The sequence below is a fragment of the Neodiprion lecontei genome, chromosome 4, assembly GCF_021901455.1.
Source record: "Neodiprion lecontei isolate iyNeoLeco1 chromosome 4, iyNeoLeco1.1, whole genome shotgun sequence".
NCBI classification, from domain to species: domain Eukaryota; kingdom Metazoa; phylum Arthropoda; class Insecta; order Hymenoptera; family Diprionidae; genus Neodiprion; species Neodiprion lecontei.
Genome location: NC_060263.1, coordinates 16,615,238 through 16,630,169, shown reverse-complemented (window position 1 = coordinate 16,630,169; position 14,932 = coordinate 16,615,238). Strand labels below are relative to the sequence as shown.

The 14,932-nt window shown below is 38.0% G+C and overlaps 1 protein-coding gene across 1 annotated transcript; it reads left to right on the top strand.

The window, feature by feature from the left end:
- Window positions 1–7,303: 7,303 nt before the first annotated feature.
- LOC124294086 (dnaJ homolog subfamily C member 21-like) lies at window positions 7,304–9,360 on the top strand. The gene is made up of 3 exons (XM_046737944.1): window positions 7,304–8,349; window positions 8,479–9,255; window positions 9,330–9,360. Exons 1-3 carry the CDS (start codon window positions 7,304–7,306, stop codon window positions 9,358–9,360), a joined length of 1,854 nt encoding a protein of 617 aa, XP_046593900.1.
- The last annotated feature ends 5,572 nt before the right edge of the window (window positions 9,361–14,932 follow it).

Sequence of the window (14,932 nt, the reverse complement as noted above, 5' to 3'; positions counted from 1 at the left end):
AGGGAAGAACAGTTAGACAGGCGCGTGAAGCTACCCCCACTCCATGGGAAGCGCGACAAAGAGAGAGAGAGAGAGAGAATTATTATCTTCTGTCCTTCAGAGAACTGATTTAAATCTTTTCTGAGCGCCGCACGCCGTGCGGCATCAGTCGTTTTCGAGCAGTCGGAGCGAAAACACTTACTCTCGAGGTGTCCCCCCCCGATTTCGACCATTTGAGGATATGTTATTCTTCATCGAAATCTAAGCGTCACGTACTTTTTTTTATCGGCGGAAAAACTGTTTAAAGGGGTGAAATCAGCCGCCAAAGTTGGACAGGATGCATACTTGCATACTTCCAGTTGACATATTTATATGAAACCAATTGGAGAATAATTCCTATGAAAAATAATGAAAAATGCATTTTGGCCGGTTACGACGGGGTTGAATAGTCGAAAATTATAGGGGTTGCAATTTAAAAAAATTTTATAACTACAAAACTTTTGTTCGGATTTCAATGAAATTAATTGCATTTGAAACAGCAAAAAAAAGTAGGGGATACATGTTTTTGCGTTTTTCGAAATAACGTCACTTAGAGGGTGAACTACCCTTATACCCGCACAGCCAAATTTCCATTACAATCGCACTATTTTACTTCGATTCGTCTTATTTAACATTACAAAGCTCTTTCCAAGCAACAATTTAGGAGCTTCTTCGTTTTAATAAATTTCGGTTGCATTTATAACAACAACTATTCCCACAAATTGCCGAACGGTTTCTGGCATAGTTTCTTTTACGATCGTGAAAACTTCCGGAGTCCGGTATTTTAGTAGTTTGTGAGGTTACTGGGATCGATTCCGAGTTTACAATTTTTAAATCAACATGGCTGATGCTGTAAACATTTAGGACTATGGTTATTATTCTAATCTCGGTAGTGGATACTGATGATAGAAAATCTTGTAGTAATTATTTGTGAAATATATCTGAAATGTACAGAAAAACTCGGATCCCTGATCGTGTTATTTTCGGTTTCAGGGCAACAAAACCAAATTGTTAACAAATACACTGAGCACTGAAGAATGTTCGATCAAAAAAGATATTCACTTTGATGACTGAAAGCAAAAAGAGATGTCGAAGCAATGAATATTAAAGCGAATATCATGTTGGACTCGACCCATTTTTTCTCCGTGTTTTCACATGATCACTCCTTTAGCCGATCCTGCTGATGGAACCTTTATCTGTTTCAGCTAATTAAACCTTTGCTTGTTTCAGATAATCAAACCTTTAGTCTGTTTCAGCTGATCAAGTCTTCTGTCTGTTTCAACTGATTAATTTGTCTCTTTTTTCGTTGATTATATTTTTCACTCAACTGAGCTACATAATCTTTGTCTATATCGAGATATGTCAATAACGATATTTTCATCTGTTCCCGGTAACTGAGTTTTATTGACTATGTTGAAAAATTAAATTTTCATTTTTTAGGCTTAGGTCTGGTTCTGGGTCAGCCATCTTATTTCCATCGATACGTAGATTCAGCGATGTATTTCAGAATAGAGATAAACACAAAGTGTAATGAAATTTATTGAACTGTAGTTTTGAAAAAAAATATGTTTAGAGGTTTTACAGTTTTTTATTGCAATAATTTTTGTGTCAGAGTTTGTTTTCCGTTTGTATTTCAAGGTGATATCATACAGCTCTGTCGTATTTTGGCGGTTGTGCTTATTCTACTCCGATTTGTATCCGTTTCTTCAAAGATTTCTGCATCGTCATCCGATAGATGAATGCCGACGCCTTACAGCGAATCGTGTTTTCGACCTTCAGTTAGTTGTTCGTTGTATGGCGTATTTACCGGGTTATCCATTTTAGTAATTATCTCATACTAAATTAGAGAAAAAAACCCTTTCGCAAATATACAAGTTCAATCACCGTTCGCATATGACATGAGAAAAATTATCTTTCAGCCGTGATTGAAACAACCATTTCTCATCCATAATTGAAACAGTCATCATTCATCAATGATAAATGGTCAGCGGGGGTCACGAGTTGAAACGTTTGAAAAGGAGTGCGAATATACGCAAGTACAAACTAACTGGGAACAACAATATATCACAATTAACATGGTAAAAAAAGTCATTTGCAATTTTTCAAAGAACGCAAGATAGATCTTGCAACTGTTCTCCGTGGAGTAGGCCTACTGGGGATACCACGTGAAAAAAAAAAACGCGCCGGGTGTTCTACCGCTTGCGGTGGTGTGGAAACGAGCACAAGTGAGCTTATTTTCACTGGTCAAATACTAACGTATATATTGTAGTTATTCAAATGACAATTTTATTACTGCGCAAATTTAACTCACTGTCAATAAAACTCATGCTTCGATGATCTGTAACGAATGTGGAATCGTAATAACTTCGGATTTCTCTAATTTAGTCGGAGTGAATTCCACGTGAATACATTTTTCTTCTTGATAAATTTCGCTTTTTAATTGAAATGAGTAAGATGCGCATGCCTTTGGAAATTCAGAATTTGGCAATTCCAACATGTTTCTCCCTCTCTTGACCTTGCGCAGTCGACACAGTAAAGTCGTTGAATTGTAAAATTCGAAAGTTTCAGTCTTTACTCATTGGACAGCTCGACTTTTCGGAGAAATTAGTTCTATTTCAATTGCCTATCCGGCACAGCATTCCCAGTATTTCGTTCTTGAATTTTTTGTATTACAAGAATTCGTAAATTCAAATTTAACCGCGCGTTTTGTGCGTAAACTTGATACTGCAAGGTTCTGAGCACAAGTCATTCAGCGCCGTGGCTGACACGCGTCGCGCACGGACATTGATAAAACAATTATCAACTACCGTTTGAGTCGAATCATGGTCATCCGCAATCAACACGGTGCTCGGATCAAGTTGTTACAATAAACCACGATATTTGCGTAACAAATGAGCACGTCTCCCGTGACAACTGATAAAGAGCAAAAAACGCGAAGCTCATTCGAAACCGGCTACTAAAAGTGACAAAAAGAACGATGTTGAGAAATTATGTACGATTGTCATACGGGTGATCCGTCTAAAAGACCCAACATGATGGAATACAGTAAGAAATTCACTCCCATCTTCGCTTTTGAATCTATTTTGTCGGAAATTATTTAAAATTCTTACGAACAATTTCTATACCCGCTTGATTTTCCAGATTACTTAACCGAATCTACTGTTGAATACGTATTGCAATAAATCATTGTATTTACATAAATAAAAAGAAAGGCAACTAATACGATAACTTGCATCTTATAATATTATTAACTGATTTGAGACCCAATTAGGTATCACCAAAGAAATGTTTCGTCATATTATACGTGTTGATTCATTACTCGCCATAGAAAGGAAGAGATTCGTCAGTAACGCATATCACAAATCGGTTGCATTGAAAAATATTACTACTTCAGTGGGAATAATTTTCAACGGCTGATTATCACATTATTGTTACTTGGGATCTAATTATGAATAAAATAGTGTGTCCAAAAGGTCGTATCTACGATACATTCGTGAATTCGTGAATTTAACGGACTTGTGTATATTTCCCCAAAACGGTCAATCAACCCACCACGGGAACCCGATGCTGTTCCGATAACTCATCAACGACGCATATTTCTTGGATGATTTCTAAACAATTACATGAATTTCAAACAAGTTTCTTGCAATTTTAACACATATTATGTAACTCATTAACATTCCACCAATGTCCCCTCCTCACTTCGTGAAATTATTCTTCTACCTAAGCCTGCCAAATTTTTAAATTCTGTTTGCGGAAATCTGTAGAAATACTGGGATAGATCACAATCTTGTCTCAGAAAAGACCAATGGATTGTTGGAAGTAGAAGAACGCTCTCGAAGCTTCCGAAAGGTCTTACAACTTTTCCGCTATGTTTTTTTTTACAGAAATATCGTACTTCAAAGCCTGCACGTATCCAAACTTCTTGCCAAGACTTTTGACGCATTCATTCGAGCGACAAACAGTTCAGCATGAAACCATCCGTATATAATTGATAAGGATTTGATTACAAATAATCCGGAATACCCATCTTTAGGTCAGTCGTTATAGTTTCTCATATCCAATTTATAATTGTAATTGGTTATCATCGTTTTTCAAAAAAGTTTCCTGAGTGGAACGTGGGATTGACGTACATTAAATTACGTTCAATTGTTATTAATTTACTTTACATCGGCAAAACCTTATTCAGAGACTTTTTATCGATGTCACTTTTTAATTACGTACGTTTGGGTTGCATCTTCCAACAATTGGATTGATACTGTAACTTCTGTCTCTCGGACTTTCAACACTTAACTAGTAATTTTCTACCGAATTGACAATGAATGATTTTCATTCCCGTTTATTCATAATAATCTATAAATTTCACCTCCTCAACACTACAACGCTCGGTAATCTTTCAACTTTCGTCCTGAACGACAGAATCGCGAGTCATATCATTATCACTATACGGAGAATCTTCTTGTAACAAAAATTCCAGTACAGACAGGTAATTTGTGGACACTTCGTACATTTTGACAATGTTTCATGAATTTCTTCATGAAAGTAGGAGAAGATAATTATTTTGTCGTGAATAACATCTTAAAATATAATGAGCGTTTCCTATAATTCCGACTAAGAAATTTCGTCAAAGTTTACGAGATGTCCGCAAATTACCATTCAGCATGGGGATTCTCAATACAGAAGGTACCTTGGTTATAATGTACTTCACTTTTCTGAAGAAATAAAATTCAAAAATGACTCGCTATTGATGGATATTGTATGGCCGGATATCCGGCCAAATTGCTATCCTGCACATCCTTAATATTATTATTAGGGGTTAACGGCAAAGTGCAGAAATTGCGGATAATGTAGTATCGACTTTGTCGGGTATATGTATTATATTTTCAAACTCGAAATCCCTAATAATCAACACGGGCACTGCCATAAATGTATAATGAAGCGGACGGATATGGGTAATTATAATCTGGGCCATTTGTTAATAAATTTCTGAACAATCTGGTGTTTGGGGGTCAGCGGACAGAGTCATAAACTAACCGGGTAATTGAGTGAGAAATTCGTCGGGGAAGGTCAATTTTGAAAGGTGAAAAACCGTTAAGGTTTTTCTAGCGACATTTTGGCTGGGCCTAGCTAGCCATTATAAGGATTAAAGGACATTCCTAAGCGCTCAGATATTCGTTATACGGTAGCCATGTCCTTTAATCCTGATAATGGCTGGCTAGGCCCAGCCGAATCGTCGCTAAAAGAACCTCAACGGTTTTTCACCTGTCACCTTTGTCACATGTGACCTTCCCCGACGAAATCCTCACTCATATACCTTCTCGGGTCACGAAAAGCCACTCGTATAACCAGGTCATATGAGTAGACTTTGCGAAGGACCGACTAGCGACGAGGGAGGACCACCCCGATCACCACCAAGCCATCATGGAGCTGTGCGGATGACGAAATTGCGATCTAACGTTAAGTTCTGCGCCGCGATGCTACGACAGGTTCGCGTCGAGTTGCGCAATCTACGAAATCGATGACGGATCGATTATTGCTTATTCTTGTAGGTATGACGTCACGTAGGGCATTGCGTACCGAGATCCGTGTTGCGGCAGGTCGTCGATTTTGGAAATCACTCAAGTTCTGGCGATATTACGAGATAGTCGCTTTTTGGAGCTTTGCGAACCAATGGAGCCGCCAAAAATCACGAGGGGATTAGAGAATTTGTTGCGTGGATGTAGAACGGTAAGCGCTGCTTATATCCTCGCGACTGAATTACTAGAGTCATCGAGTAACGGCTTGCCGAATAACGACTAGCCGTTTTGGATTTGCATTGTCGAAAAGTACTCGAAATTTGTTTGCCGATACTTTTGCTTGGTGACGGTAGTCTGAGTTGCGCGTTATGGAGTTGAATAAATTTTAAGTAGGCGAGAATATTGAGTAGAGTCACGATTTGGAGTTAAGTCTTTTTCGTTTTTTAATTCAATTGCAGCCCGAATTCCGCTGTACAAGGTTGAGTTACGGTAACGGATTTTTCAGTGTCGTCTCTCGTTTAGGTCGCAAATTGCCGAAATGGAGTGTTCAAATTAGCAAATAGCTTTTTTCAGAGCTTTGAGAAAGTTTGAGTTCGAATGCGTTACGCTTGCGTTTAGTTGAGTTCACGGTTAGTTAAGATAAATAACCCCGGTGACCGAGGTGCAGTAAAAATCAGCGTCACAGTAAACACATTACATAAGGAACAACTATACATCTTCATCCTTTGGTTAACTTCTTCGACTATTTCTCCTATCGTTCGCATCAAGAAAAGGTTTCTAACTCTATAAACAGGAAACCAGGTGTATATTTATTTTGCATCTATTTAGATAACATTATTTTTGTCGATCTGATGGAGTTGCATTAACATTACTGAATTTGGCTCAAATGAACTTGTATAGTTGAAAAGTATAGATAGATAGATGGATAGATACGTCGTTCGACTCTGCAAAATTTGAATACACGCTGTGAACGATGGTAACATCAGTCCTTGTCGTTTTTACGTACCGATCGTTTGTCGGACTGGGTTGCGCGCGCACGACACGATGCAGAGGGCGTCGCTTGACGATGAACTCATAACGCCCCCACCCTATTACGAAAAGTCCCATGAGGCTATCAGTCTTTCCGTGTCCTCAGTCGACGCTGGATGTATCTTCAGTCAACGCTGCGGACATAGTTCTTCTCCGATTGTGAACGGAAATCGCGTTAACCGCTTGAATAATTGTCATAAAGTTACAATTTTTCTGAGAGCTTACAATTAAAAAGCAATTGGTGTGGTAATGACGTGAAAATATAATCAAATTTATTCGACGTTGACGATGGTCTGAATGACGGAAAAATCTTGGCAACTTGGACCATCTGTGATATCTCCATACGCAGTTCCACAAAGCACACGAGGTTGACTTCGGCGCCAAATTTCGCACGTTACATCCGTATGTCACGGTAAGTTAGGACTTTTGGCTTACAAGCTCAGTACCGAATTTTTCAACCTCTATTGCTAGATACATGGAGAGCCATAAACTGACTGCCTGATTTTACATTTCAGGGAATTTCTGGGCCATTCTAACACCGAGGTTTTGGTTTCTCAGTCACAGTACGTTCGAAATATATACCGAAAATTGAATAATTGACTTTATACGAAAGTAAATCTTTGATATCTCGACCTTGGTGATGCTGCTTATTGCTTTCAACAATCTCATCAAAAGAGATTTCAGTTGTTAGTAAAATATCCAACATATCTTCACATCGTTATATGAAATACCCAGAAAGTATGAAGTGCCACTACGAAGTACTCGGCGTTTCGAGAGATGCGTCAGACGACGATTTGAAAAAAGCGTACAGAAAACTAGCACTGAAATGCCATCCTGATAAGAATTTCGACAATACTGAAGATGCTAAAGAACAATTTCAAATCGTCCAACGAGCATGGGAGGTCTTAAATGATCCGCAAGAACGAGCCTGGTATGACAATCACCGAGAAGCCATTTTGAAAGGAGGGATAGGAGGGAATTACAAAGATGATTCGATCGATTTGTTCCAATACTTTACTACGAGCTGTTATGAGGGCTATGGCGATGGCGAAAAAGAATTTTACACGGTTTATGGAAAAGTTTTTGAACAACTGACTGCTGAAGAATCAGAGTTTTGTAAAGAAGAAGATTTGGACGATAAAGTATCTGGTTTTGGGAATTCCACTAGCTCATATCACGATGTTCACAAATTTTATGCATATTGGCAAAGCTATTCGACTAAGAGGTCATTTGCTTGGCTAGATACATACGATATTCGTGATACCCCAAACAGACGTGCTTTAAGATTGGCAGAAAAGGAGAACAAGAAAATTAGAGATAAGGCTAAAAAAGAACGCAATGAACAAGTTCGGAACCTTGTAGCATTTGTTCGCAAGCGTGATAAACGAGTTAAAGCGCATGCAAAAATCCTGGCAGAAAGAGCTAAAGAAAATACCGAAAAAACACAAGAACGGAGAAAGCAACAACTGATCCAGAGACAAAAAGAACTGGAAAGTTATACTGAGCCAGAATGGTCAAAGTTTTCTAATATCGAACAAGATTTAAAGGTTATTGAAGCAAATCTTGCTGCTGAGTTTGGAGAGGAATTAACTTCAAATATAGATTCTAAAGATGCCGATGATACGGATAGTAACACCCTGTATTGCGTTGCTTGCAGCAAAATATACAAGACACGGAAAGCATTTGCGAATCACGAAAATTCCAAGAAACACGACGATAATGTTTCAACCATGATAGCCTCCTTCTTGGCTGATGAAAATATGGAATTTGAATGCAGTATTCGAAAGTACAATTCGGACTCTGAATTGAATTTTAAATGCGGTAGCAAAACAAATATTTTTTTGATAAGTCCAAACCGGAAAAGTGTGATATTGGCAACAAGCCGAGAAATACGAGATTTCTTGATGAACCGCAGTGAGAATATTGATGTGAATGCGAATGGCAACCAGCGAAGTACATCAAATGAAGAAATGATTTCGGATAGTGAATCAAGTTCTACAAGTGAAAAAAATACAAATAAGCTTGTGAAAAAAAAAGGTGTTGAACTAGCCACAGGCCCAGAACCGGAAGCCTTTCTTGTAGTAATTAAAATACACGATAACATAAATATACTGATTCCTGAATGTACATTGATATCAGCCCAAGAGAACGAGCTTGACAACCCAGTGTTAGATATGACAGAAAAATCTCGCAAAAGTAAGAAGAAGAAGCGTAAAAATGTTCAAAAAGTCATTCTTGAACAAACAACCGACGATGAGCAAGAACTAGATGCTCATTTTGGGTGGTCCAAGAAACAGCGAAGGAAACAAAAACAAAAGGAAGCAACTCTTGACAACAAATATCACACTGTCCCAGAAACGATTGACAATTTTACTAAAGGCAACAAAGTAAATTTTGACGATACTGACTTGAGCTTTGAAGTAGATGCCAGATTATTAACTCAAAGTACAAAAAAATCTAAAGGTAAGAGAGCAAAGGAAGCAAGAAGAATTCAGAAGTTAAGCTCTGATGAGAGCAGACGCAAGGACAAGAAGGAAAAAAAGAGAGAAGGGTCATGGGAAGAAAGCGTTCTGGATTTATATCACTTGTGTATTTTATGTGGAGTAGACTATCTAATCAAGAATGAATTATATGATCATTTTGCGGAGACTGGTCATTTTATCCATATCCGGAATTTACCAAAGAATGAGATGTATGATTATTATATGGAGGCCGGTTATTTTTCATACATGCCGAATTTAATTTATCATTTTTAAAATGTTTAAGGGCTATTCTGGTTTGGACGCCCGAATTTTAGGTGTTTTTCGGATGCTGTAAAAAAAAAAACCAATAAATATTTTTCGTATCCATTTTCTTTTACCAGTTATTTATTGATATTTTAAGAGTATAAAAAAGTCAAATTAGTTAAAAAATAATCAAAATTGAAAAATCTGCAGGCCGGCAAATTGGGGGCTCACAAAAAAATGGCGTGTCTTGGTTGGCAGGATTCTAGTCCTTCCAGTGATCTGAAACAAATTTTTTTTTTAAATTCTTAATGAAGAAGGATGTAGTTATCGCACTACGTGTGGGTTTTTGAGGAGAAGAATTTTTCATAAAATGGCGGCGGTGTGAAAAATGAGTCGCGTTTTTTCCCTGTTTTTTTTCAACTTTCAGAATTTTTAAAACATAGTAAAACAAAAAAAATTTTTCGCAAGCACGCTTCTTTACGCGATGCTCTAATATATACAGAAGCTCCGTGCCAAATTGCAAGTAAATTGGTTGATTAGAACTTGGGATATCGTACCAACCGTATCGAAAATAGTAGTTTTGAGAAAAACGCGTTTAAAGTTTGAGGTCGAGTTTCGCGGAGTCTGATTCGTTTAATGGCGTGTTATACTTACATTTTCCTAAGCAGCGATCCCTGCCCAATTTTTCCACTTCAAACGTGAGATTTTGTTTTTTTCTAAGGAAAATATCGAGTACAAAAGACCTTTTTTAACTGATTCTTCTTAATCATTGTTTGCCTACTGTGTAATGTTCATTCGTTCCGGCCGGACCGCCGACCGGTTTAGTCGGCGCGTCGCAAATGAAGCTGTAAATTTGAAAATAATGAGAATTTTGAAAAATCCTCTTAAGGACATATTCTTAAAACTCTAAGCTTTGAAAATATGGCCAGAAAAAAATCGAATTTTTCGAATTTCTAAACCAGAATACCCCCTTAAGACAATCCTGTGAAGAGTATATAATCTGGGCCACGTGATAATAAATTCCTGAACGATCTTGTGTTTGGGGGTCAGCGAGTCTTACCTAATTTCCAGAAAAATATTTACAAGTAGTATTTTTGTTTGGAAAGGTCTGGGATTTCTGCTGCAAATAAACTGACTGGGAACAACAATATATCACAATTAACATGGTAAAAAAAGTCATTTGCAATTTTTCAAAGAACGCAAGATAGATCTTGCAACTGTTCTCCGTGGAGTAGGCCTACTGGGGATACCACGTGAAAAAAAAAAACGCGCCGGGTGTTCTACCGCTTGCGGTGGTGTGGAAACGAGCACAAGTGAGCTTATTTTCACTGGTCAAATACTAACGTATATATTGTAGTTATTCAAATGACAATTTTATTACTGCGCAAATTTAACTCACTGTCAATAAAACTCATGCTTCGATGATCTGTAACGAATGTGGAATCGTAATAACTTCGGATTTCTCTAATTTAGTCGGAGTGAATTCCACGTGAATACATTTTTCTTCTTGATAAATTTCGCTTTTTAATTGAAATGAGTAAGATGCGCATGCCTTTGGAAATTCAGAATTTGGCAATTCCAACATGTTTCTCCCTCTCTTGACCTTGCGCAGTCGACACAGTAAAGTCGTTGAATTGTAAAATTCGAAAGTTTCAGTCTTTACTCATTGGACAGCTCGACTTTTCGGAGAAATTAGTTCTATTTCAATTGCCTATCCGGCACAGCATTCCCAGTATTTCGTTCTTGAATTTTTTGTATTACAAGAATTCGTAAATTCAAATTTAACCGCGCGTTTTGTGCGTAAACTTGATACTGCAAGGTTCTGAGCACAAGTCATTCAGCGCCGTGGCTGACACGCGTCGCGCACGGACATTGATAAAACAATTATCAACTACCGTTTGAGTCGAATCATGGTCATCCGCAATCAACACGGTGCTCGGATCAAGTTGTTACAATAAACCACGATATTTGCGTAACAAATGAGCACGTCTCCCGTGACAACTGATAAAGAGCAAAAAACGCGAAGCTCATTCGAAACCGGCTACTAAAAGTGACAAAAAGAACGATGTTGAGAAATTATGTACGATTGTCATACGGGTGATCCGTCTAAAAGACCCAACATGATGGAATACAGTAAGAAATTCACTCCCATCTTCGCTTTTGAATCTATTTTGTCGGAAATTATTTAAAATTCTTACGAACAATTTCTATACCCGCTTGATTTTCCAGATTACTTAACCGAATCTACTGTTGAATACGTATTGCAATAAATCATTGTATTTACATAAATAAAAAGAAAGGCAACTAATACGATAACTTGCATCTTATAATATTATTAACTGATTTGAGACCCAATTAGGTATCACCAAAGAAATGTTTCGTCATATTATACGTGTTGATTCATTACTCGCCATAGAAAGGAAGAGATTCGTCAGTAACGCATATCACAAATCGGTTGCATTGAAAAATATTACTACTTCAGTGGGAATAATTTTCAACGGCTGATTATCACATTATTGTTACTTGGGATCTAATTATGAATAAAATAGTGTGTCCAAAAGGTCGTATCTACGATACATTCGTGAATTCGTGAATTTAACGGACTTGTGTATATTTCCCCAAAACGGTCAATCAACCCACCACGGGAACCCGATGCTGTTCCGATAACTCATCAACGACGCATATTTCTTGGATGATTTCTAAACAATTACATGAATTTCAAACAAGTTTCTTGCAATTTTAACACATATTATGTAACTCATTAACATTCCACCAATGTCCCCTCCTCACTTCGTGAAATTATTCTTCTACCTAAGCCTGCCAAATTTTTAAATTCTGTTTGCGGAAATCTGTAGAAATACTGGGATAGATCACAATCTTGTCTCAGAAAAGACCAATGGATTGTTGGAAGTAGAAGAACGCTCTCGAAGCTTCCGAAAGGTCTTACAACTTTTCCGCTATGTTTTTTTTTACAGAAATATCGTACTTCAAAGCCTGCACGTATCCAAACTTCTTGCCAAGACTTTTGACGCATTCATTCGAGCGACAAACAGTTCAGCATGAAACCATCCGTATATAATTGATAAGGATTTGATTACAAATAATCCGGAATACCCATCTTTAGGTCAGTCGTTATAGTTTCTCATATCCAATTTATAATTGTAATTGGTTATCATCGTTTTTCAAAAAAGTTTCCTGAGTGGAACGTGGGATTGACGTACATTAAATTACGTTCAATTGTTATTAATTTACTTTACATCGGCAAAACCTTATTCAGAGACTTTTTATCGATGTCACTTTTTAATTACGTACGTTTGGGTTGCATCTTCCAACAATTGGATTGATACTGTAACTTCTGTCTCTCGGACTTTCAACACTTAACTAGTAATTTTCTACCGAATTGACAATGAATGATTTTCATTCCCGTTTATTCATAATAATCTATAAATTTCACCTCCTCAACACTACAACGCTCGGTAATCTTTCAACTTTCGTCCTGAACGACAGAATCGCGAGTCATATCATTATCACTATACGGAGAATCTTCTTGTAACAAAAATTCCAGTACAGACAGGTAATTTGTGGACACTTCGTACATTTTGACAATGTTTCATGAATTTCTTCATGAAAGTAGGAGAAGATAATTATTTTGTCGTGAATAACATCTTAAAATATAATGAGCGTTTCCTATAATTCCGACTAAGAAATTTCGTCAAAGTTTACGAGATGTCCGCAAATTACCATTCAGCATGGGGATTCTCAATACAGAAGGTACCTTGGTTATAATGTACTTCACTTTTCTGAAGAAATAAAATTCAAAAATGACTCGCTATTGATGGATATTGTATGGCCGGATATCCGGCCAAATTGCTATCCTGCACATCCTTAATATTATTATTAGGGGTTAACGGCAAAGTGCAGAAATTGCGGGTAATGTAGTATCGACTTTGTCGGGTATATGTATTATATTTTCAAACTCGAAATCCCTAATAATCAACACGGGCACTGCCATAAATGTATAATGAAGCGGACGGATATGGGTAATTATAATCTGGGCCATTTGTTAATAAATTTCTGAACAATCTGGTGTTTGGGGGTCAGCGGACAGAGTCATAAACTAACCGGGTAATTGAGTGAGAAATTCGTCGGGGAAGGTCAATTTTGAAAGGTGAAAAACCGTTAAGGTTTTTCTAGCGACATTTCGGCTGGGCCTAGCTAGCCATTATAAGGATTAAAGGACATTCCTAAGCGCTCAGATATTCGTTATACGGTAGCCATGTCCTTTAATCCTGATAATGGCTGGCTAGGCCCAGCCGAATCGTCGCTAAAAGAACCTCAACGGTTTTTCACCTGTCACCTTTGTCACATGTGACCTTCCCCGACGAAATCCTCACTCATATACCTTCTCGGGTCACGAAAAGCCACTCGTATAACCAGGTCATATGAGTAGACTTTGCGAAGGACCGACTAGCGACGAGGGAGGACCACCCCGATCACCACCAAGCCATCATGGAGCTGTGCGGATGACGAAATTGCGATCTAACGTTAAGTTCTGCGCCGCGATGCTACGACAGGTTCGCGTCGAGTTGCGCAATCTACGAAATCGATGACGGATCGATTATTGCTTATTCTTGTAGGTATGACGTCACGTAGGGCATTGCGTACCGAGATCCGTGTTGCGGCAGGTCGTCGATTTTGGAAATCACTCAAGTTCTGGCGATATTACGAGATAGTCGCTTTTTGGAGCTTTGCGAACCAATGGAGCCGCCAAAAATCACGAGGGGATTAGAGAATTTGTTGCGTGGATGTAGAACGGTAAGCGCTGCTTATATCCTCGCGACTGAATTACTAGAGTCATCGAGTAACGGCTTGCCGAATAACGACTAGCCGTTTTGGATTTGCATTGTCGAAAAGTACTCGAAATTTGTTTGCCGATACTTTTGCTTGGTGACGGTAGTCTGAGTTGCGCGTTATGGAGTTGAATAAATTTTAAGTAGGCGAGAATATTGAGTAGAGTCACGATTTGGAGTTAAGTCTTTTTCGTTTTTTAATTCAATTGCAGCCCGAATTCCGCTGTACAAGGTTGAGTTACGGTAACGGATTTTTCAGTGTCGTCTCTCGTTTAGGTCGCAAATTGCCGAAATGGAGTGTTCAAATTAGCAAATAGCTTTTTTCAGAGCTTTGAGAAAGTTTGAGTTCGAATGCGTTACGCTTGCGTTTAGTTGAGTTCACGGTTAGTTAAGATAAATAACCCCGGTGACCGAGGTGCAGTAAAAATCAGCGTCACAGTAAACACATTACATAAGGAACAACTATACATCTTCATCCTTTGGTTAACTTCTTCGACTATTTCTCCTATCGTTCGCATCAAGAAAAGGTTTCTAACTCTATAAACAGGAAACCAGGTGTATATTTATTTTGCATCTATTTAGATAACATTATTTTTGTCGATCTGATGGAGTTGCATTAACATTACTGAATTTGGCTCAAATGAACTTGTATAGTTGAAAAGTATAGATAGATAGATGGATAGATACGTCGTTCGACTCTGCAAAATTTGAATACACGCTGTGAACGATGGTAACATCAGTCCTTGTCGTTTTTACGTACCGATCGTTTGTCGGACTGGGTTGCGCGCGCACG

What these genes read in the sequence shown, in the direction of transcription:
- LOC124294086 (XM_046737944.1), top strand. Translation starts at nt 7,304, where the DNA reads ATGAAGTGCCACTACGAAGTACTCGGCGTTTCGAGAGATGCGTCAGAC. An exon ending in TTTGAATGCAGTATTCGAAA is followed by an intron (nt 8,350 to 8,478) that starts GTACAATTCGGA and finishes GATGAACCGCAG; the next exon opens with TGAGAATATTGATGTGAATG. An exon ending in AATTTACCAAAGAATGAGAT is followed by an intron (nt 9,256 to 9,329) that starts GTATGATTATTA and finishes AAAATGTTTAAG; the next exon opens with GGCTATTCTGGTTTGGACGC.